Source organism: Cardiocondyla obscurior, linkage group LG08 (assembly GCF_019399895.1).
Source record: "Cardiocondyla obscurior isolate alpha-2009 linkage group LG08, Cobs3.1, whole genome shotgun sequence".
Lineage (NCBI taxonomy): Eukaryota > Metazoa > Arthropoda > Insecta > Hymenoptera > Formicidae > Cardiocondyla > Cardiocondyla obscurior.
Window position 1 is genome coordinate 5,882,727 of NC_091871.1, and position 25,002 is coordinate 5,907,728.

General features: G+C 42.5%; 1 protein-coding gene across 1 annotated transcript; it reads right to left on the reverse strand.

Annotated features, from left to right (window-relative positions):
• Positions 1-2,862: 2,862 nt before the first annotated feature.
• Positions 2,863-25,002, reverse strand: Sha (shavenoid). The gene is made up of 9 exons (XM_070660601.1): positions 24,883-25,002; positions 23,813-23,983; positions 9,656-9,769; positions 9,299-9,432; positions 8,591-8,741; positions 8,113-8,444; positions 7,049-7,270; positions 6,741-6,843; positions 2,863-6,299 (listed from the first exon to the last, which is right to left on the reverse strand). The coding sequence occupies exons 1-9, from the start codon at positions 24,989-24,991 to the stop codon at positions 3,451-3,453; spliced, it is 4,185 nt and encodes a 1,394-aa protein (XP_070516702.1). The 5' UTR covers positions 24,992-25,002; the 3' UTR covers positions 2,863-3,450.

Below are 25,002 nucleotides of genomic sequence, written 5' to 3' on the forward strand. Positions count from 1 at the left end.
AGTGCGGCACAGTAATGTAATAAAATACAGACTTTAATATCGAGGGTGTTAAGCGTAGCAATTGAAATAAACAATCTTAGATCACCGCGACCTTTGTCGTACCGTAAGCGCCTCGCGTACATATTTCCATCCTTCGCATTCCACAGCTAATAGTTGCGGGTGAGGTGAGCGTACACATCGAATAGTATTTAATACATATATGACGATTACTTCGAATAGCGATTCAAAGTCTGTGCGTGCTCTTTACACGCTCTTTCTATGTCATGAAGTCATTTCCGTATGAGTACGAGCTCCTTGCGATGCGTATACTCGATATTCCGAGGATAATATCTAACAAATAAATTTGATTCTGTTCAGATAAAAGTACGAGGAAGAAGGGATGTTCGTTCGTCGCCGATAATTAAATATACGAGCCGCCGGCGGTTCGTCGGTCGTTTCGCGAATATCGTGCAAGTATCGGGCGTTTGCTCAATGATATTTAAAACCGGGAGTGTCGTATACTATTATCGTGCGACTGTAGTTTATCGGTGCGCGGTTTCGCGAGTGTCCTGTGCGGAAGAACGATACAACCTCGATGTTCTGAGAGGAGGAGGAGACCTCGGAAAGGTATCGTGACTTGGTGGAACAACGTCGAGGTGAGCATCATTTTTTATTCACCAAAAAATTAACAGTTATGCGCCATCGAGATCGCTTTTTTTATATTGAAATAATAGAGTTTAATAGTAAAAGAAAAAAAAGTTTAATTCTAGAAAAATTGCATCTCTTAGAAACCTTGTTGAGATAATAGATAACTTTGGTTTTAAATGTTTAATTAACTTATTAAAGACGCGTGAATTTTTTTTTATATGGTAGACATTATTTTAATCTCTCTATATACATTTAAATTTTATATTTGTTTGTTACAGGATCGTTGTGGAACTCCGCTCTGTGCATCGATCGGTAAGTTACACAATGTTTTACAATGCATTTTGGGATAAAGTACAATATATCTAGAATAATAATGTTTTTTCAATTGAATATTATGAGATATTCAACAATATTTTACCGCGCTATAAAAAATATGAGATTATGATAAGATATATTAACAGACATTCAGCTCTCAACTCTCTTCGAAAATAGATAATTTTTATTTTACAAAGCGTTCTTGGCGTATCCATAACCAACCGACACCAACTCGCGCCGAAGTAGCCAGATAATTCTAAAAAAAATTTTATCCCATAATCTTTTATGCTACGTTACGATCGTTATGCAAACATTTGAACAAGATACACAACCTGATTTGAAAATTACATAGGCTATAATAATTAATGAATTTAAAAGAATATTAGCCTATTTTTATTGCAGTCGCATAACTACCAGATTTGAAGTCATTATACATAATAAATAATATGACTATTACAATTTTATTATTTTAAAATAATTGTTAACAAGCTAAAATACAAACGTAATTTAAATTAAATAAAAAATAAATTAACGTAACTTATTTTTTCTCTTGTTCATGTGTTCGCGAAAATATTTACGATCATAATGGCATAAGTTGCAAAATAATGTTCGTGGATTATATTACTTTAGTTAACATTTTATAAAATATATGTATATTAAAACAGAATATCGCAAAATGATACATTAAATAGTATATATGTATAAATGCAATTAACAGTATATATTAAAATCTATCTTAAATATTTACATTTGGCAGGTACGTGGAAGCGTGCGCTTCTAATGTTACAACAATTCTAAAAATTAAATAGAAATATGTATTAGTTTTAAATAATTATTAAATATTAAATATAAAACTTTTGCAAACAAAATAACTAGTAACATCATAAAAATATATTATATCGCTTTTATATAAACTTGGAGAAATAGCGGTAAATTAATCTTAAATACGGTGCTTACGAAGTGAAATTCTAAAGATAAGTTCGCAAATTATGTTGCACAATATACATATAATTCTTGTATTATACATTATTTTGCATATTGATTGATATTAATTGTTTCATTAATAATAAACGGTGAAAATAATGATGCTTACAATCATTTCTTAATAATTTTGCAATAATTATTTGCGGTAATTTTAATAGCAATTAGAAATTAAAAAAAAAAAAGAAAAGAAAAACAGTAATAGTAACATCATAGGCTCTACAATAATAATAGAAAAGTATATAAAATATTAATACCTTTTTGGCAAGATATCGTTATTTTTTGTGACTTATTTACATCAATTATTCCTCTGTCATTAGATTTTTCGAGCAAATAAATCTTTAAAACAATGATTAAGAATTTTGAAAACTTCTTGAAAAAAGACACTTAAGGTTATTTATAGTAATAAAAGTAATATTTTACTAATTAATTATTTTATCTCTGTGCCAAAGCACTTTCTAACAACGGAAACCATCTTTGTGCATTGTAAATAATTATTGTCGTATTGATTCTAATCTAAATTTATCGTGCTTATTTATAATTGTGCAGTTTTACTTTATTACGAACTAATATTGCACTTCCGGCCAATGAGGCGTCTAGTATATTGCTTTGATTGCAATCACCGTGACAATTTTATTAATTGCAATCAATCAAGAATAATAAGCATTTTTATTATTATCCGTAATAAAGACATTATCACTTTTTTCGTGGAGTTACTCCACAAATGTCTTATCTAACATATTAATTAATTAATAGTAATAAATATAAATAAATACATAAATAAAAATATATGTATATGTGCAATATATAAGAACCTATTTTACGAATATAAATAATTAATTTTAAAAGTCTCTTTTATATACATATATTTTTTTTTAATATATTCAATAATCTAGACATGTTTCTAGACATATTTCATAAATTAATTATATTTCATAGATATAATTAATCTTCCGCATATAAGTTAGCTTAATAATATACTGATATAAAAAATATTTAGTGCGCGGAAATCTTTTAATTATTATTCTTCTAAATTGAGCGAAGAAAATATATCGCTTACCCGCTTGGTGAACTTTTAAGCACGCACGGCGCTTAGTGCTTAACAATATTTGTAATACTATTACGATCGCGTCAAATATTTATTTTAATGAATTTATAAATTACTTCTTTTCCATACTGGCCTCAAAGCTTGAAAAATTTATCTGACATCTTATTTCACTAACATTTTAATTTCAATATTAGATTCGCAGAAACGATATTAGATACCCTATCTAGTACGATGGCAAATCGTATTTTGATTTTTACTTATATTTTAAAACTATTGTGTTGCGTTGTATCCTAAAAAAATAATTTTTTTTTAATCTTTATTTTATCTTTATTAAAATTAATTTATTTATCTTTGTGTTATCGTTATCTTCATAGAAGCTTGTTATTTTGTAAGTGTTTTTCGACAAATGCAATTAACAAATTGAAAATTACTCGATAAAAAAAAAAGTAAGAACCCATAGAAGGTTGATCCTCTTAATTTTATGTTATCAATTTGCACTGACTGCTACAGGGAGGCAATACAGTAACGAGGCTCTCGGTTTCGCTGTCGCTTGTACTAAAGTTCGTTCTCTCTAGAACAATCGCGGTCTCAGTTTTCGTGCCGAAAAACGGTTGATAATACGGCGAGGTCCTCGCTTCTAAGTCCACCCCAGAGTCGGCGCTCTTAGAAATTTCTGATAGTCTGCGAAAATTGCCAAAGAATACGCTGTCGGTGCCGATACTCTCGGCACCGCTCTCACTGGCACCGTCACACACCGATTCGGTCTCGTCGGTTTCTTCGGACACACTGCTTACTTCGTGCTTCAGTAATCGCTTGTGCGAGCCGTTACTATCGGTACTACTTAGGTAGCCACTGTCCTCGATCTTGACGTGGCCACGCCGGCTGTCCGTTAACGGCAGCACGTTCGAGTTAGAGTCGCAGCTCTTCGAAAAGCTTTTCATTAATTGCCTTGTTTTGGAGCCCTGAGTTTTGCCGAGGAGTCTGTCCTCGTCCTTCCGGCGGTGATCGATACTCCACGACCGTGCTTTCGCATTTCTCGCGGAATTTCGGTGATGAGACGAACTAGTGACGGGTCGTTTCTCTCGCGTCACTTTCGCTCCTCGCACTTCTTCCTTGGTATCCACGTGTCCGTAGAACCTGTACCTGTCTTCGGGAACTTCGATTTCGATCCGCGTTTCGCATGGACAATCCCTGCAGCCGTTCGTCACTGTACATTCGCCGATTCTCTCATCGAAGAACACCGTCTCCGTTAAAGGAACGACGTCCTTGCGATGCTCCTTGTTGTAAACTTCATACTTGGTCGCGACGTCGACCTGAGTCTGAGTCGTACAAAGGCAGGTCTGGTCCCCTACATAATATTCGTCAGCTTTCGGGACAGGAGCGCCGTTGCTGGCAGTAGGGTTACCCGCTCCGACAGGACTCCCGTCCCAGGCGTTTTTTGACGGAGACAGCGGCGGCAGCTTTGCGTTCTCGACGCGTCGCGGTGGTTTTGGTCGTTGATAGATCTCGTCCGTGGGCGGTAGCGGCACCACGTCCGGTTGATTGTGCGGCTGCCGTTGTCTCTTCGCTTGTCTGCTATCTGGTGTCAAGTACCTGGATTTCTTCCACGAGTGAACGTCGTCGGACTCGTTGTTCGTTATTTGGCACTCGGCATCGTGACCGTTTGTCAAGTGCGAATCTTTCAAGCTCGATTTGATTCTTGCTTCGTAGATCTCTCGCAAGCTTCCGTGGTTGCGTTGCAGCGCGGAATTCTCGTCGCGAAAACTGCCCTTGCTCTTGAGTAGAATCTGAGCCGGTCGCTCCAGTGAGTCCACGTAGATCTCGGCGGCGATTTCTCCTCGGTTGTACTGCACGTCATCGTTGATTCGTAGCTTCATCGGCTTTCGGTCCAGCGTGTCTGGCTCGTACTCGGACTCGTCGAGCTTCACGTAGTTGTCCGGCGAGTCTTGGACCTTGATAGTTAAATGGCCCGGATTTTCTGGCTCGTATTGAATCTCCGGACCGCTGTCGTCGCTGCAGGCTGGACTGGCGTAGCCGTCGTTCACGTAGACCTCGCTCACCAGCGAGTACGTTTCTGATCGTTGGCTGCTAATCAACTCCGGCAGACTATTGTAACAGTTTTTCTCGGCAAGAATTTGATTACTAAGCTTCGACATTGTCATCTCGCCGGTTCGCGTGTTTATCACTGCGTTTTGCATCGTTAGCTCCTCGTCCATCGGTAGCGCCGTGGACAAGGCCGGACTTGACTGATTGTCCGTCGACGACTGATCCGGCGACGTCGACGATTTACGATTGCACTTTGAACGTTCTAGACTATCGACTTCGTAATCGCCGGTCACTGCAACGCAGTCAGACGATCGAGCGTGGTGATCCAGCGCCTTTACGTCTACCATTTCGCGTATTACGGCGTCCATAATGCGTTTCGCGGTGTTCTTTGCGCCGGGTAATTCGTTAATCATGTCCGGAAGTTCCTTCTTCGGCGACGGCACGCACGGCGCCTTCGACTTTCTCGATCTCTTTGGCACTGGCTTGCTCTGTGATTGCTGAGACGGCGGCTTTTCCGATTTGTCCGTGTTGCTAGACGATCTCTCCGTTTTCGCCGACTCGTCCTCACTTTTGCTGTTTCTATCGTCTTTCACGCTCTCCTTCGTCTCGCTTTCTATGGCCGCGTTTTCCTCCATCTGCTTGATAAAAGAATTCTCGATAGCTTTGCGGACTTTAGCGTTTATCGCGTCGTCGCCGGCGGTAAATTGGAACGGTCTACCGTTCGCCCGCTTGCCATGGTTGTGACGATCGTACCCAGATCCCTCGATCATAGATCTAGTCGACCGACGGGACACGCTGTATCGATCGTTGTTCTCCAGAATTTCGCTCCTGGCGGCGATATTTTGGAAGGTCCTCAGCATTGGTGGGTTATCTTTCCACGATGACACCGACTTGCCGACGAGATTAGCGTGGTCGTCCGGCGAATCGCCGAAATCACGTCTGGCTAGCTCCTTCAGGTACTCCAGATTTCTCGCAAACGTTCGGGCGTTTTCTTGGAAATTCCTCCGAGTATCTTCGGCGTCCCTCCAGCGGCGCTGCGGCGGTCGCACATCCTCTAGCCAGGCGCGCACTTTGCTCTCACCGTGGCTGGGTAGATCGGGCACAGAAAGGGCAGGAAGCTGCCGAGGGGACTCGCTGCAACCAGGACATCCGGTACACCGCTGGGACTTGCGCGATTTCGCGATCGATCCACCCTGGACGGAGCTTGGGGTCGTTCTCTGCTGTTGCTTGCTTGACTTTGCCGATTCGCACCGCTCGGAACCGCTCTCTTCTTCCGGAATACCTAAGCATCAGATTTATATCAATTTCATTACGACGACGACAAAACGAGAATAGCGAATTAATTATTCTTAATTGTAGCGAGTGAAAGTCCCGTTGCTTTCGCGTTGTTAAAAAATACTTACGTGCTTTCCATTAGACGCATGAAATCTACTCAAGCGATTACGGAAAATTCAAGAAATTAAGTGTGCGAGACTAAAGAAATAAAATAGTTGGAAATCTACAGATGTGTGTAGGAACGCGGAGAACACTAAAAATGCGCGGACGTTTGAAACCGTAATATTGAACTTTCACGATTTTCACCAGTTCCCCGTAACAAGCAACGATCATTTAACGTCCTTTACGTCACAAAGAAACATATTTCGCTCATATCATTACGCGTTTCACTCTTACAATTTGTTGCCGAAGGATCGATTTCTCTTTCGAAGAGTATAGATGCACTCACCAGTGAGGGTAGGAACGAATCTCTTCGCTGCCATTTTGTGCTTGGCGATGGAGATGACTTCTCGGATTTTGAGCAGGAACTCGATGGCAGCCGGAGGTGGGGCCTAGGAAAACGCCGGGCTGTTTTCAAATTATCTTGTCTCCGATCGAGTGCGTAAAAAGCGCGGACGAATCGAACAGACGTCGAGGGTATGTCCATTAAAAGCATTCCAGAGTTCGAAAACGCACACGCGGATGACTAGCGCGAATGGGAAATAAGCAACATTTTTTTTTTTTCCTACCGTCTTGTCGCCCCGTTAAACAACTCACCAGCAATAGCTGTCGATCGAAGTACGCGGGATTGAAGTACAATTTCCTTCGTTGAGCACCTGGAAGAACCGGTACATCTTGCTGATGCGGATTGTCAGCCGTCTCCACGACGCGCACATCCTCTTCCGGTAGCCTCTCGCCCAGAATAGAACCCGCGGGAAAGGGTCCATCCGACTGTTCCAGATACACGCAGCGCGGATGAACGATCGCGGACGTTATCTGCTGAAAAAACGCGCGACATCGTTAGCCGGACGAAAGCGAGATAAATCCATTAGCGAAGTCCCCGATCCCGAACCGAACAATATTATACAAACTTATCTATTTTTTCTCACGTTAAATCCGTCGGTTTTACTAATTTCAATCGTATTAAAATCGTATTAATCGTAATTAAGTTCATGAAATTAATTAATCAATTTAATAACTAATTAAAATTCAACGATTGGCGTTATCACTGGGATTCTTTGGCACGGGACTAGATTGTACGAAGGCCCGATCTCTTATGGCTACGATGCGGCTTACGTTCGCGCTGTTTCGGTAAAGAAAAGAATTGCGCTACGCGGAGACTGGAAACGGTTTGCAGAGCACGCTGAAATCGCGGTGCGTGATATTCTAACAACCGGTACACGGCGTAAAAGTGGGATGCACCTCACCTACTTGGAATAGTACGGACTAACGGAGCGCAAAACCAATGCGCTAATTGGATGCATTATTAAACGCGAGCGGTGATCCCGCGAGAGAGACGGATTACTTTCTGTATGGAAAGATCTCACGAATCGCGCCAAGAGATAACCAAACGAGTTGCTTCGCACCTTGCATTTACGCTATTATTCACGTAACACCTTTCAAGTGATGTAAACTTGGTCTGATTACAGGCAAAACAAATATATCTGCAATCTGCCTCTGGAAAAATTTCTCATAGATCTTCGTTCGGAAAAATATATATTTATCTATGTATCATGTGTGCGAAGCAACGCTTTTAGATAAAATTATTTAATTATCTGCGGAACGGTTTTTGTCGGAAAGTCGAGTAACTGTCGAAGAGCAACGGCTTGTGCTGCGCTTACATTTTCGAAATTTTGTTCGTTATCGCTCACAGGCAGATCCTCGCCTAAATCGCTCTCCGTGAGTCCACTATTAGTGTCGCTTTCAAAGTGTCTGGTGGCAGCCAACAACGGATTACTCTTCACCAATCCGCCGCCATCTCGACCGCCGTCGAGAGTGATGTTCGCTTCCTCGATGGATTTTCTCTTCGTCCTTCTGCTATGCAAATATAACGATACGCTGGCTACGTATATGAGGGCTAGGATTACAGAGGAGAGACCGATGGCGGTGTATTCCGTGGCTGATAATCCGTGCGACACCTGCGACGTCGACGAGAAAATCACCTCTCGTACGCCTTGTCGGAAAAAAATACAAGTTTAATAAATTATGTATTTTTTTTGTATGACGATTTAGATTAATTTTTTTGCGGAAGTGTTCTCGTTATATAAGAAATTGTAAGGTTTAAAAAATAGTTTAGATCATTAGTTTTGTTGCACTTACTGTTTTTCGATGGCGAACCGGCTACTCTAAAGGCCACACAAGGTGTGAAAACTCCAGTAAACGTTGACTTCGGTGACGCATCTCTGCAGACAAGCTTGACCGTTACGACTCGTCCCTCCGCCGCGTCTCTAAGTCCAGCTTCACCGATCCACTGAAATAATTGATTGATTGACATAATCAAAATAATCGACTGATCGACGAGATAATTGATCGAGCAATTTATCGTAATAAATTGTAAACAAAATAACAAAACAATAAATTAGCAATTAAGTGTAACAATTAAATTAAATTGTCATCGTTTTAAATTAAAACTTTTGATATGCGAAGATAATTATTTTTGCTTCTTAAAACGACACCGCTTCGTCGCGAGTTAATTATTGATATCATAGAGATAACAGATAAGTGGTAATTGGACCGCTTTAGCATTTTAATGGCGCTTCGATATATACAAAAAAATAAAATAAAATAAAAAGAACCGTTTTCTCGTTTCCTTTGCGCGAGAACGGCGTCGAGGTGTGGGTTAATTACGATGATTAAGAGCATCCTCGGTGCCGTTTAACTGCAAAATTTTGGCTCCAAGAGCTCATTTTATGTTTCTTGAGGGAATGCGATACGTATCAAATTTCGCTCTATACTGTTTACGTGGCTAATTGCAATTTTACATTTGTGTGATAACAGAAAGACGAATGACTTGTCCTTTTTACCAACCTGGAGGAACGTTCTACCCTCGTCTCGGAACAATCTGAAGGGAGGCTCGGTGTCGGAAAGATTTCGCAGCTCGGACCATCCCGCTCTTCCCAATTGCTGGGCACCGGCAATCCCGCACACAGGAGTGGTCACACCTAGTTTCAAAAGGTAATTAATTTTCTTGGTAACCCGATCGCGCAAAAGAAAAAAAGAGCATGGAATAATAAGTGCTGATGGGGAGACGCTGGTTGAATTTTTATAAAAGATGCGAGATAAACTCACGCACGCTGCCCCTTATCTTGAGAAAGAGAATTCAATTCGTGCTAGTAGATGCGTTAATTTTTCTTAAATGTAAGAAACGTCTTTAAACGGATTTACCTTCGAAGCGAATCTCCGCGTGCGGATATATTATCTGTCCCCGCTGTGGTAGGAAGACATACGGCACTCTCTCCACGTGCCCGTTGCCGTTGACAAATCCAGCAACGTTGCATTCTGAAAACAAAATCGCATAATCAATGACGTGAATATTGAGATTTTATATCGCTAAATGATATTAAACATAGTTTTTAATTAATAAGTCGAGATACTGTGATACTGAGAAATAATATACCGTAATTTTATATATTACATGACGTATAACTGCGGTGTATAAGTCGCGGAAAGCGTGTAATGACATAATTTCATATATTATACGATGTAAAAAAAGGAACAGTAGATTTGTAAATTCTACAAATAATCGTTTTTCGGAAAAGAAATTGAGGTGTCTTTGACGACGGCGACTAAGTTCCCTGCGTGCAATCACATGTACGTTTCACCCAACAATTTCGACGGACGCGTAAGACAGCTTGTAATTTCGAGCAAAATATCGCTTACGGCTAGCCCCGCTATTTTGACCACATTTGAATAATTTACGAGGATCCGGCTTACATCGAAAATCTCGCGAACGCTGGGAAACGCGGCGAACTTGCATGCACGAACGAACTCTTTTCGTGAAGAGAGCTCTACAGAATCGGACAAGTTTTCTTTTTTTTTTTTTTTTCCTTTAACTTCTTTTTTTTTATTCAGAAGCATAACGCGGTGTTTCTCTGAGAAAATGTGTCGTAATCATATGACAAGCTTATTACCGTATTTTTAAAGTGTTTGTTGCGCGACATAAAAATATTTCGAACATAAAGCAATGTATAATTTATAAGTTGATAAGTCGTTCTTCTGCAATGTTTTACGATGAATAATTCAATAATGATGCATACATTTTTACAAATTATTATCTGAGATTTTTGATAATAATCGCGTGAGGATCAATAATAACAGAAGCGTGTATGTACGTACCAAAAGTAATTTGTTTAGTAACATTAACAGCTTGACACATGTAATTACATTTCGTTTAATGATTGAAACGTGCGGGCAATAATAACTTTAATGTAATATTCATTTGCATTCATTGAAAACCCAGGTGTTGCGTGCACCTGTATCTTCACTTTTCTTTTTCTCCGAGACCGCGAATCAAACCCGGTTTCGCGGAAGGGAGACGCTAATCGAGAAATATTTATATCGGTCTGGATGCGGCCCAGTGTTCTTACAAATTTCGTTAACTGCATATTTGATTATGCAAACGCCTTCTGCGAATTAATCTGCGGTATTAATACTCCCTGAACGGGACGAACATAAAATTCAATAACCGCCAATTTTGCGCGGCGCGTAACGCTTGGCACAAGGTGTGCGTTATTTCTAATTTGCACTGTACATTATTGGATAAAGAGCGCAATAAATCGGCCGAGTCGGTAGGATCTATTGGGTTTAATTACACCGTTGGTCGCCGGTGCGTAGAACCTGTTTGAACGCCGTCGGAGGAGTTCGTTTGGTCGTGGCAAATTTACATTCTCGATATTAAAGTTATCCCGCCGATCGTTTATAAATAATGTATCGGGACTCCGGCTAGAGTCCTACGGATGATGATGCATGGAACTTGATATTCGATAGCATCTCTTCGTTCTGTGCAGTCGCAATTGACGTCGCGATAACAGAAGGCACCTCACAAATATGCATTATGTCGAATTTTCTTTTCTATAATAGGATATCTTGATTCTATAGAGGGTCGTTATTATTTTTTTGCAGTCGAGGAATGTATACGCGCCGGTTGTTCGAGCCGGACTTGCATCGTAAGAAATAACGTTAGACTGATTTACATTTATCACGAGGCACGTCTAATTAACGCCGCTCGATTCTCAATTTACGTTATCGGTTATACGAGAATCGGTTTGCTTACTTCTGCCGGCATTCTGGCCGCGGGATCCGCGCGCGATTCAGCGTTGGATAACGACCGGTTGATTAACGATCGGCGAGCTCACCCCGGCGAGGCAAAAGTCAGCGGCAGTCCGGCCGCGATTGAACTCTGACCCGCGTAAGACGACGATGACGACGATGAATCCGCGAAACTAGAAGTAGCGTCCGGTTTTCTATGAGCCAGGTGATAGATAGTGTCATCTCGCTCGAAAGCCATTGCCGGCTTACGGCCACGTGAGACTCGGATAAGTCTGATTGCTTGCAGTTAGGTACGCACCTCCTGCGTATTTCTTGTATTTTTAACACGTTTACGTGTTTTCTTATCGGTACTTAGATAACTGATTGCAGACCACCGAGCATACTGTTTGCGAATTAATTAACAGCGATTACGTTAATCTGCAAGTCCCTAGTACAAGTACGAATCTGTTATTTATCCATCCAAAATAAAAAAAAAAAAGGCCTGTCTTTCTTCGCCTCTACAAAATCGTGTCTCGCACACTTATCTAAAATAATCAATATTATTAATTGGCATTAAAATATTGTACTTACGTCCCGAAGTTATTATTTCAAACATCATTTAAAACGTGGATCTTATAACGTACGAATTATTTCGCGTCTGTAATTATCCCGTAATTACGGTTCTTGAAATCGTGGAAGTACGTAATACCCGTGTAGGAAACCGTGTAAATGTCATCTATCACGAAGGATATTTCATCACGGCGTCTCTTCGATGACACGTCGCGATAATCAGCAAATTAGTTTAACGAGCACTTGCTTAATATTTAGCGATATTCTGTTGGGCGCTTCCTGCCGCGACGATGATTGCAAGGCTAAACGTATACCCGACGTCATATATCGATGACGGCAAAAACGCGCATGATTGAAACACCGAGGAATTGTGAGCGGGTCAATTTTTTATAGGCTTCAAAAATTTGTTGAAGTCTCGTTCGCGGTTTCGCGCTCAACCAATTTTCTCTCCAATCGCGTGATTTTGCCATTCTCGTAACCGTGAATCTTTCATAGGATCGCTTCGATGGTACTTTGATGAAAGATTTTCTCGGCAATCTTCGAACCGATTCGCGCAAACACACGAGGTACTCGTGGAGATTCGGAGTCGTGTTTTCAATTTGCGAACAGCCCCGACGTATCCCGACTTCCGATGCGTTTACGCGGCGTGAAAGAATTCTAACTACGTAACTACATCGAATCATTATCATTCAACGTCTGTTGCTACGGTGGGCATCATCCGAAAGCGCGACTTCCGGCTACCGCGGTGTATCGCGCGACTGGCCTTGACACCTGGTTGCCGGGATTGACACCCGAGGAGATTGCAGTGTCATTCGCTTGATTAATCGTGAAATTAATATCGAAGTATCGCTCGGCAGTTACGCTAGAGAATGTTTCGCTCCCTTTGAAAGAGAAAATTACTATTCGCATGCAGGGATAATGAATATAATTTTTATTCCAAATATATATAAAAAAATTTATTAAGTATTAATAATGATTAATGGAAAAAAAAAATTTGTTACATATTACGATACATTTTTAATATTCTCGTTTACGCGAATGAAAAAATTTTCCTTTCGCGAACACTCCTAATAAATTTAAAGCAGTAGCCGTGATCGTGTACCACGGGACCATCTGCCTTTCTCCTCGGAGGGAAATCAGCGCCGCTGCACATTGTTTCTTGCGGTACTTAATTCTTCTATTGCCGCACCGATGCAAATGCCACACTTGCTTTCTCTCATTCTGCTAGCGACGGTGGCACGAGTTATCTTCGCGAATCGTTTATTTATTAGTCGCGAAACAAGCGCACGTGGCCTTGGGGAGAGCCACACGCTTGACATGGCCGCTTGACCCCGTAGAGACTAACGTGAAACCTTTTACCTTGATTCTATCGATTCTGTATCTAGGTATACCGCGCGAGAAACGCTCGTAATTTTCGAAAGTCGGCAAAGCGCTGCGACACACACTTCGATGGCGCGTAATGTTCGTTTTAACTTGAAACACTTTTCTTTTAAATAAAACGAAATAATCAGTAAATCTTGAAACGACTGAAAGACGTTCTGAATAAAGTGGAAGGCCACTTAATTTTTTTTTTTTTTTTTTTTTAGAAGATATTTTTATATATCCGTTTGTTATCGCCGTGTCGAGGAGACAGGTACTGTAAATAATATTCGATGCGATAACCAAGTGTGTTAATAGTGTCTCGCCTCACGGATTATAGTGTCGGAGCTATCTTTCTGGACCGTCGGATTCGTACACGCGTGCACATTAGTCAAGTCAACAGCTTGGGAAAGGCCTCGTCCGAGGGGTGCACCTCTTCGCGAACCTTGATTTTCCGTAACGACCCCTCCATCAATTATCGTTATTTTTCCACGCGCCGCGGAAGAGTGTTACTTGTATTACCGGTCATGCTAAATCTGCGACGCACCTCGTTCTGGAGGGTGGGAGAAAGCAAAAATGGATTTTAATGCATAAGCGGTGACATCGAATCATTAGGTAAAGCGACGTTCCCATGAACATCAGTCGCGCAGAATTTACGGTGCCGTGAGTGCACACAAATCTTACATATTATTAATGTCTCCGTATTCGTTAATTGCGCAAAAGTCGCGTATCTTATTAAAATCCAAGTCGTCAATCATTGAATAACATAAAGATACATACAGGTTCGACGATTTTATATTTTATACCCAATCTCTCCGTTCTATTTTAATTTAAATAATATTAACGTTGTTAGAATTAAATAGGAAAATAGTTACGCCCGTAAAATCAACTTTTACTTTATAGCGAATCAGACCGAGTCTAAAACATGATGTTTCAAAAACGCTCCGATCTTTTCTCGTTACGATAGAATAAAAACTATTGCGCGAGCTGCCTCGATGATGTACGCGCGGCGTTACAAGGATGAATGTTTTATACCGATATTTGCTTGCGTGCTCTCATTGCCCCGACAGCTTGTGAACGAGAATTCCAACAGTCATTAGCGCCAAAGCTGAAATTTCATTTTGCTTCCTCAATTTATTTATCGTAATTGCTCCTCGACGTGGCTATTCCGATTCACGTGCTATCCACGTTCACCACTTGCGACAGTCAAACATTTTGTGCAGACGCAGACCGTTACTCGCACAATTGGCCGACTTTTTTTTACGTCAATGAAAAATTCATTATTCAATAGATCGTATCGCCGAACGAAAAGCTAATGGCGGTAATTTTCCTGAAATCAATTCTACTCCCATACGCGACAAAACCTCTAATCTTCGGGATCTTGCCTCCGATCCGGTGTGCACCGTAGAGCGATTCATCTTCGGATTCTCAATGCGACTCGCACAGTCATTGGTGACTAAGGTACTGTCATTTTAGATGGCAATTTTCATTTTGCATTAGCATATCGATGATCTCCGTGCCACGCATCGAATCGTAAAGGATTCATCTTCGCGGGTACTTGTCGCGGCGCCGGATGTCGCCGTCATTATCAGCGCTAATTGCAACGCCGGTGACAGACAGATATCGCGCGATTAATATTCATTCGGTGCGAATGAGCTCGCTTCGACGTGCTTGTCGTCGTCGTCGTCGTTGTCCCGGTTGTCAATGTCTGTAGTCCAGCGTGATATACCGACCATCTGCCGAGATGGTCTCCACCTCCGGCGTGGACGGGGACGGTAATTTACGATCCGTACCAGACGCGAAAAGGAACGCGCGTTCGATTTCCTTTATTTCGATTATAATTAATTCGCTAACGTCAGACACGCTTTTCGCACAAACGCGGCGACACGGAAGTCGAGAACGATTAAAACGTTAAACCCAGAATTTGCAAAACTTGTCGTCATTAACGCGAGGCAGAGAAATGTCAGTAATCAACAATCTGTAACGATATTAATCTTCATTTTTTTAAATTAATTAAATTTTAATGCAATTTAATTGTTATTAAAAATTATCGTTGTATATTACGAATATTAAATTAAAACCCGCGTAAGACGAAGCGAAGAAATTCAGGTGCCAAACAAAGCGTATGAGCAGCGTACGCTGCTGGAAATTAAGTTTCGCACGTATAACAGAGGAACACGTACTCTCGCACGATTGCATCATTACTGGAGCGGTTTCCGAGCGCGAAAGAACGGTTCCGAGGTGTTCGAGCCCGCGAGGTGGAATCTTCGCGTGACCTTTGCGGATGAACCTTAGAGTTCATGGGTACGCATACGCGAGAGGTAGCGCTGAACGAGCGATACAACTAACCGAAACGACGGTAAAACTTAAACTATTGAAAGACAGTTAAATAATCGCGTTGTTGTACTCTTTAACTGTTGGAAGTTTCTCCACGCAATGTATCTCGAATCCCGTTACAAAATTTTATAATCCCTGAAGGGAGAGCATACATGCGTTTTTTTCCGCGCAAGCATGACAAATTCGGGAATTGCATAGATATCAAAGTGAATCGAGCCGTAAAGCTCAACGTGTATTTTTTTTGACGTGCAATTTAACACGCGGTTCGTCAAATAAGTGTTACGAGATACTTTGCGAGCGGAGAGCCTCTGCGAAATCACCGCGAGGAAAGATCGGCCAGCGTGTCAAAGACGACTCGTCCTTGGTTATTTTCTCGCGCCGTCTGGCAATATTATAATTATATGCGAAGCTGAGATGCGGTGGCGAGAAATCCCCATAATAAGGAAACGCGGAGTCAAGGAACTTCTTCTCCCGCGCGTCGAAAGAACTTGAATTGCGTTGCGTGCGGATTTCCAGACCGTTAACGATCGATCCGCGACGCGGTCAATGGTTGCAGCGTTACTTTGTGAAGAACGTGACGTGCCGATAAACGTTATCTCCGTAATTAGGGGGATCTAAAGTGGACGATTCTGTAACGGACCCTTCATTCACGATGGTAATTTTCGTGGCTCGAAGACCTCGCGAAAAGTGTCGCACGGCGGAGGGAACCGAAAGACGCGTGGAACAAATTAGGACCGGCGGTGCATCTCGCGTGTTGCATTCAACGTTGGAGAAAACACGAAGGGACGCGTGTGGCAAAGCGAAAGCTGAAACGACCGTCGGCCGAGCAGAAGAGATTGCTCTTTTTTTTTTCCCTCCTATTTACGTAGCAATCGTTTTCTTTTTTTTTTCTTCGTTTATTCGCATTCTGTCCACTTGTACTTTCTGATCGGTATTAGAAATAACAGCGGACCCGAAACGTATGCGAAATTATACAGTTAGACTTTCACGATTTGCTTACTTTAGTAATAGATAGATTTCTGGTCCCTGGTTCTTAGCGTGTTGAAGATACGATCTGTTTATGCAGGGAGTGAAATACAGTATGCTAATGGAGGTAGAGAAGAGAAATTCATGCTCGCGCGAAGTGATTACGATAAGGAAAAAGAAAGCAGTAGCCGTTGATATAACGTTTGTTTCCCTAACGAACATCTTAACTGCAAGAGAATCGAAATTATGTTTGTGGTATATGTAGAAAGGGGCTGTTTGCCAGCAATTGTTATAGCTTACACGCTTTACAAGTTTACATTAGAAACGGTTAATTGAATAGGAAACCAGATAATTACTAAAATCGGAGAGGATAAATACCGACCGCGAGAGAACGTCCATTGAACCTTCTGGACATCGTAATGCACGATTAAGCAAGATAGGTCTTAAGATCGCTTTAATAAACATAGCGAGGTGCAACGTGGCTCTCGTCGGCCGCAGAAATCACCGGTCTTTCGCGCGTTCTACTATTATTCACAAGAGAAGCGATTCATCGAGCGAACGGATAACTAGCAGCCTGCTTCCTGATTACGGTGCGCGATACCTATTTTCAATTTCATTGATTCGATTCAATAGGCAAAGGCGGCGATGAGCCCTCCACTATTCACGAACACGTTCTTTCTATGCCACGGCGCTCGCTCCATTCGATCGGCAACAAATTAAGCTGTCAGGTTGTTAAGGCATATTGTTAAGCCACTTTTAAAGGTACACGTTAAACGTGAATATTATTTCGACATTGATTTACCTTTTAAGCAGATAAATAAATTCGTAATAAACGTTTGGATAATCAAGACTCTCATTTTGCCAAGACTGCCCTCCGCGAGAGGGATGAAAGTCAACGTGTAACATCTTTTGACTAACGGAATGAGATACGATAATGTTATATTAATAGAAGAGAGAAAGAGAGAGAGAAATAGAGAGAGATGTGTTAACAATGGCATTTTAACGCCACGTGGTGTCCGCGGACTAGTCTACGGGATACCGAGCCAACGTACGGGCTTCTTTCATCGGTCCTCAGGTGTGTTATTACAGGCGAGGATCTCCGTTTCTTACCTGGGTCAGGGTCTCGGGGATCTACTCGCACACTCGACACTCTCCGATCGTCTACGTTGTAGAGGCACGCACGCGAAGACTGACTCACGCGCGCGTTGATCTGTCTGTGCAAGTGTGGAAATTAAAGATTGATGACGAGCGCTGGTGCAAGGTTACCGTCGAGGTCGCATCGACTCTATACCGGCGGCAGGCACCCCCGAGATAGGCGATTTCGTACTTGATTACCGTAATCTCGACTCTCGCGCAAAAACACGACGTCTCGCGTATACGGGCACAAGGGCGAGCTGTCGTATTAACGACCGAGATAAATCTCTGTAAATTTATTATCGTCTGCTACGACAAACACCTAATAAATTCAGGTGAAAGCAGCATGGAATCCCGATGTTACACGAGAAAATTTAACCACCGTAATGTCGAGTGATTTAATTATCCTCCTATCTTAAAAAATTAGTGGGTGACGCATGAATGTTTAATTGAATAAAACCGACGCTAATTAGGTCTCTCTCGTTTGACTTGCTTCACGCCAAGCGAGAGTCAACGTCGGCAATCGAGTCGGCGATTTTGAGATTCAATTTAATTGTAATATTTAATTAATATATCCAGGCAAAGACGGTCTTCGCGATTTTCGAGATCGTGGACGACCTGGTGGAAGTACCGTCTTTGTCTGGACATACTAATTCAATGTTACAATTAAATCGAACGAGAGTAAAGAATAGATAGCCGCGGGGGGGCTGGGGGGAGGACGGGGTGAGAGCGAGCGCGAGCCTACGTGCCGCGCGCTAGGTATATTTCCCCCACCACTCCCACTCCCGCTTTGTCCTTCTCCAGCGGTTGCGCGAGTACACATACGTCCTACGCACTGCACAGTAAGCACGTGTCTCCGTACCGGAAGTAATTCGCATTTGCGTTAAACGAAAACCTCGCGAATACGGGAACGCGAATACGCGAATACGTCTCCTCTCCGTTCTCCGTGTGAGGAGAGCACATGTGATTCTCCGTGCGAGGAGAGCACGTGTCGCAGCCGGTTCGTCGGTCGTCCCGGGACTTCCGCAGAGTATTCGGGCGTAGTTTTTTGGTTTTGTTCTAAACGCGAGTACCGGACTGGACCGTAGGGAGGTGACGAACAATTCTCGCGATTGTAAAATCACGGTCGGGGTGTTCGCGAGCGTCCAGTGCGCGGAAAAATGACTACACGTGTTATCTGAGAGGAGGAGGAGGCCCAGGAAGGGTATCCTGCCTCAGCGGAGCAACCCAGGAGTAAGCATAGTGTCAATTTTCCTTCCAAATTAGGTACATTCCAAATCTACAATATAATTTTGTCATTTCTCTGTTACAGATCAAGAGGAACTCCGCTGCCGCGCATCGTTTAATAAGACATTAAAGTACCGCACGCCGATATTAATGAGAATACGAACCGCAGTCGGTTCGTCGGTCGTTTCGGGAGTGCCGCAGTTTTCGGGCGTCTTTTTTACGATTTTATTTTTACGGGATTGCGTTCGCGAGTTACCAGTGCGCGGAAGGATGGCTCGTCACGTCCCATCTGAGAGGATGAGCAGGCCCACCAGGAGGCATCATGCATCGGCGGAGCAACTTTTAGGTAAGCATTAATTCCTCTAATAAAATCTTTATTAAAAGATTTCCTCTACTTTTTTTTTTATTAATTTTCAAACTATAACACGTGTCTACATTAATATATTTCTTTTTATGTTGCAGTCACCGGCAGAATTCTTCAACTCCGCTGTATGCAGATTGGTAAGTCAGTAACCTGTTTTCTTTTTCAGGATTTTCTCTTTACAGCAGTGACGAAAAATATCGCGCGCAAGTGATCAATAATTTTACGCGAATTTAAAATCACGGTCGCGTTCGCGAGTGACTTGTGCGCGGATGGATGACTCGTCACGTCCCATCTGAGAGGAGGAGCAGGCCTCGGATAGGCATCATACATCGGGGGAGCAACTTTTAAGTAAGTATAAATTAGAAAAAAAAATCTTTTTTTTTTATTGATCTCATTAATTAAACTGACATGTCTACATTAATATTTTCTTTTTTATGTTACAGTCACCGGCAGAACTCGACAACTCCGCTCGAGCAGATTGGTAAGTCACATAATTTTTTTTTTCGTAGTTTGTATTGGGGTCTCATAAAAAATACCTCGCGCATGGTTTCTTTTAGTGAAATAAAACGGTAAACAGATTTTCGAGTGAGCTACAAGTGTAATAGCTCGGTTGTTCGATATTTTTTTTTAACGAGGATAAAATCTGCCGTGTAACTTTCTATCTTTCTCACATGTTGCGCGGAAATACTTGTACAAATATACAAGCGGCCGATAGCTGTTGCTGTCGCGAACCGTATGGAGCTTTAAGTAAAATTGTTTTGACAAGATGCGCACGCCGAAAAATTATGGAGCTGATAATAAACACGGCGCGACGCAAAGCGCATCTCCGCGATTTCTCCCGAACTCGTCCTCTTCCACGAAGCGTTTTTAATCTACGGCTGCTCGTAAATTCGGTCCTCTGGCGAGAGTTCGGAGACAACGCCGATCGCACGTCTTGACTCAACAAGCAAAATAATATTGATAATAGCGGGGTGGCAAAATGATAGGCCGCGTTGCTTTTCGCGCGTACCGAAACGCGGTATTTTTTGCAATCTTGTTTCTATTAATTGCGGAGATAATCTAACGGTAAAAAAAATTAAATAAATAAATAAAAACATTATCACTGGCGCGGTGTGAGTTCGGTGGCATTAATTTTGAAACGTCAGCTCTCTCTGTCTCTCTCTCTCTCTCTTTCTTTCTTTTTTCTCGCCACCGCTATACATATTTTACGCGGTCTTTATGATGTGCGACGTAAGTTACCTCTTGCGGAGGAGTGTAACAGCGGACGAAGGAAAAAAATCAACGTGCTAAGTGGCTAAAAGGCCGGTGTGCGTGCTCGCGATGGCACGTAATTTGGGGTGTTTTAGCGCGCTTGAAAGAACCGCGGATGCGGCGATAATGAATGATAATGGATTGTCGGCAATAAATAATTGTAACGAGAGATTCATTATTTATAACCTGAATAGGTCCTTATACGTGTCCGAACGATTAAATGTATCGAATATATCAAGGCGGTGGATTGACGAATGATTATGACGATAAATGTTGTAGCGCAGAATAGTCTGCCAGTTCACTTTAAATTAGTCAGGCACGCTTGTCGGAATTAAAAACAAGGTACACAGAGTAATTAATATACGAAGTAAATGATATATTAGTTAAAAGACGAAAGGAAAAAAGGACAGATAGAGAAAGAGGGAGAGATCTTGAAAACTACAGAAGCCATAAATCAGAATCGGTGACGCGCGGGGCCTTACTCGCTCAAAAAAAAAAAGGCTTCCTGAAAGCGTATACCTACTACTGTTCGAATAAATAATCCCGAGACATTTTCAATGCCGCTTTTGAAAGCGGTGGCTCCGTAATCCTGATTAATATCCATTGAATTATGTAGCCGTTTAAGAGCTCATCGAATAAAAAGTGTCATTGACTTGGGGCCAATCAGCGTATTATTTGCGACTCAATTATTTTTGTATTACACATTTGCAATACTAACGTCTACGAGTCCACGTGTCCTTAGCCGCGATTGAAACGTTCGAAGAGCAAGGTCTACTTTAGATACAATTTCGCACTTATAACGCGAGGCTCGCAAATCTGCAGGCTTATCTTTTTACAAGCTATTCAAAGTCTCAAGGTTCAGGCTCTCCCAATCGTTGTCGGAGGCAAATAAGACGGATTACCCGGGGCAGGAAAGCGACCCGCGGTAAAAACAAGTCGCTGGCACATGCATCGAGTGCGCGGCGCTTAATACCGCGGCGCGTTCACGGCAGACGATTTAGAAAGACGGACAGACGGTTCACTCGAACAGCTGGAGCAATCATTTCCGATGACGCGGTTCGATTGAAAGCGGTATGCCCGCTCGTCGAGAAATCCGCTCGGCTGCTAGATGAGGAAGACTCGTGTTGACTTCGGCACGTAGACGTGAGCATCTCGCGTTCCGAGTTCCCGTAATAAGAAAGATCGTCGTGTCAAATAACACGATCAGATAAAACATTTCCGTCTCCTTAGGCCGATCAGATTTTGTAACAACGCGCGAACTTCCACGCGGTTCCAAAGACGTTATCAAAGGCTCGCCGATAAACGCCGCGGTAATTACCTGCATTGTTTAAGCCCTCGAGATTTATATCCCGCGGGTTGACATCTCATTACCATTTCAAATGCATTAACAAACTAGTAGCACTCGCGAGCGTCATTTCGCTAAGCACTTTATCGTAGTAAATTGTTACCTTTGCTAAAACATTGTGATTATGGTAATTCCATGCAATTACGCGTAATTCTATTATCGTTTGATATAAGTTAAATGGCATTCGTGCCGCTGACCATGTCAATAATAATTTTTTCGGACACCGACAAGTATATTTGACAATCGAAGGGTCTTCGAGTGACGGGCAAAATTTTCGGGAACATTAATTATTCATATTCGAAGAAACATCGTTTTATTAAATAAATTGCCGCGCGTTTCTTCGTGCAAAAAAAAAAAAAAAAAAAAGTCAGGCTCGGTCCGCCGAAAAGTAGGCTCTTGTTGTAAATTATAATGAGTCCTAACGTACACCCGGCAATTCATCAGGAACCCTGGCAGCGCACGCGATGGTATCCCGCCGCGTTTCGTTCGCGTTCCTAAACCTTGCCTGATTCCTGCCCTTCGTCGTGTAATCACGTTCCTCCGTGCGGTATCGAACGGTGGGTTTCTTTCGTAAGCGCGGTGTTCATTTAGGCCGGCCCTCGCAGAAGCCGCCTGAGATACCCGAGGAAAAATCGCTCGCTGGCGAGACGAGCTCGGTGGCGAGGGCGGAAAGGGAAGGGAACAAAGTACAGAGACAGGGAAGTTATTCAAATTTCGTTTTGGCGGTGGTTTAATCGCGTGATGTTTGCCACGTAGGTATGCGTGTATGTATGTATGTATGTACGCATTAAAAAATTTCTCCCCCCCCCCGAAATTGCATTGGTCGAACGGCCATTTTTGCGCGACTCATCTCTGCCCAATGGCGACCAATCGCGACCGGTAGCTTAAAAACGGTACTCGAAAGGTATACCGCTCGACGTCGACGTACGTGGCGGGAGAGACACACTTCCGGGGAGGCTACACCTGTTATGCCGATACCATACGGCGACCACCTATCGCGGACGATATTTCGATTACTGGTCCGGCTGTGTGAAAATTAATGACGGTGTAATAAATAATATAACGCCGTATTATTATTAATATCGCGGGGAAAGAAAGCGCGATCAGCGACGAGGCCGTAATCATACATCCCCTGCGCTTTTTATGGCTCGAGATAATTATATATATTCGACAGTGAGAAGAGATTGAACCGCCGCTGTCACGCGCAATCCTGACCATATTTTTATGATAATATATTTCGTATTACACGAGGGAAAAAATAAATAAGGAGACTCGGTTACGGCGAAACTTGGTGTTTACCTACACCCTCGGTCGTGAACGTCGACGTGTAAATATCGTTACTACGGCTCGCAAAAGTAAGAACACTCCGACGACTCGGTACTTTGTTCTCGCGACAATAAAGAACAGGAAGAACGATAATTCGCGAAGGGAACAGCCTGAGAGCCACGCGCAATTACTATGAGCGGCGTCGAGAGCGACGTGTTTAAGATTGATAGCGCCGATGAATACCGCTGTGATTTCCAGTGACGAACTAAATACGGGGGAATGAGCTGTATAAATCCGCGTCGCTTCTGCCGGTTGGTTTTGAACCAGCTGGCACGAGGATGTAACGGTGGGCGCAAATCAAGTCGAAAATTATTAACGTCAAGGCAGCTAAATGTCTCGCGCGGTGACTCGTCACCGCTCCGGCGATAGATGACTTAATAAATCATAACGAAGAACATTTTGCGCGGTACATTACCGTGGATGTCGTTAACGCATATGTGGAGATCCTCGCGAAAGACGGGTAGGTCGAAATTGCACTGGCACGTGCAGGAGCTGTTCGGCACAAGTAGGCTCGAGCTCGAGGAACTCCGGGAGTAAGGACTGGCGGTGCCGCTGCTGAGTACCGTGCAGGCTTCCGTGCAAGAACCTGTAATAGATTTCAATAATGTGCGACGTGCATAATCACGTTAGATTGCGCCGTTTAATTTGAAAATGAAACGTTAGATTCCGACCGTAATCAATTAGCCCCACGGAAAAGCGGCAAGAATTAAATCTTAATTTTTATCTACCGTCTACGAATCATTGATTAATTTTTTTATTTTTTTAATTTTTCGCGGTGTTTCGTTAATGTTAATTTGAAGTTTTTTTTCTGCTTTTAATTAAATAGCATCACATTCGTTCATATCGCGCATTAATGTAAGACATACTATTACATTAACAGTCAATTAAACAATCTTTTGAGAATCCGTGACTTGTTCGTGTGCCAAACGTGTTTTGCAGGATATCTCGGTAACGCGAGGCCCTCGAGGACGTATAGCCCGTCCGGTTGAAATTTACGTGTCGCGATCCTCAGGTCGCATAATCCGGCCGAGCAAGGACAGGCTGGACAGCTGTCAAACCGTTACATCGTAATTTCACGGTTAATCCGTTACGAACGTCTTTTTATTTCGCGCAGCGGTTGTGTCACGATTTCGCGCAAAATCGTCCTGGAAACACGTTCGGCACTCTCGAATCGCTTTGCTTCCGCGTACTGGAACGTCACTCCGGGAAGGTTTTGCGCTATATCACCGGTGCGAATCGGACCGCCAAATGCAACGCATTGTCGTAATGTCATCATTACCACACGCACTGCGAGAAATTGCAAATGGATATTAAGGCTGCGAGTGAAAATCTTGTTTCAAGCGAGCGGTTAGGTCGCGTTACAGCGTTTTCAACGCGATACTTTCGGTCCTCGCCCCAAATTGCCTTTCTTTAAGATTGACGCAAAAAAAAAAAAAAAAAAAAAAAAACGTGCTAGGCAAGTAAAATAATAAGTAGCGTATTTACCTTCGATGGTGAAAATGTCTCCATCGGTGTGCCGGATGACCGATAATTCCTGACAGTGAACGACTAGCAGGAGGATGAAGCTCGTGAGAACGAGGGCTAGAGAACGCATCTTCCCCACAG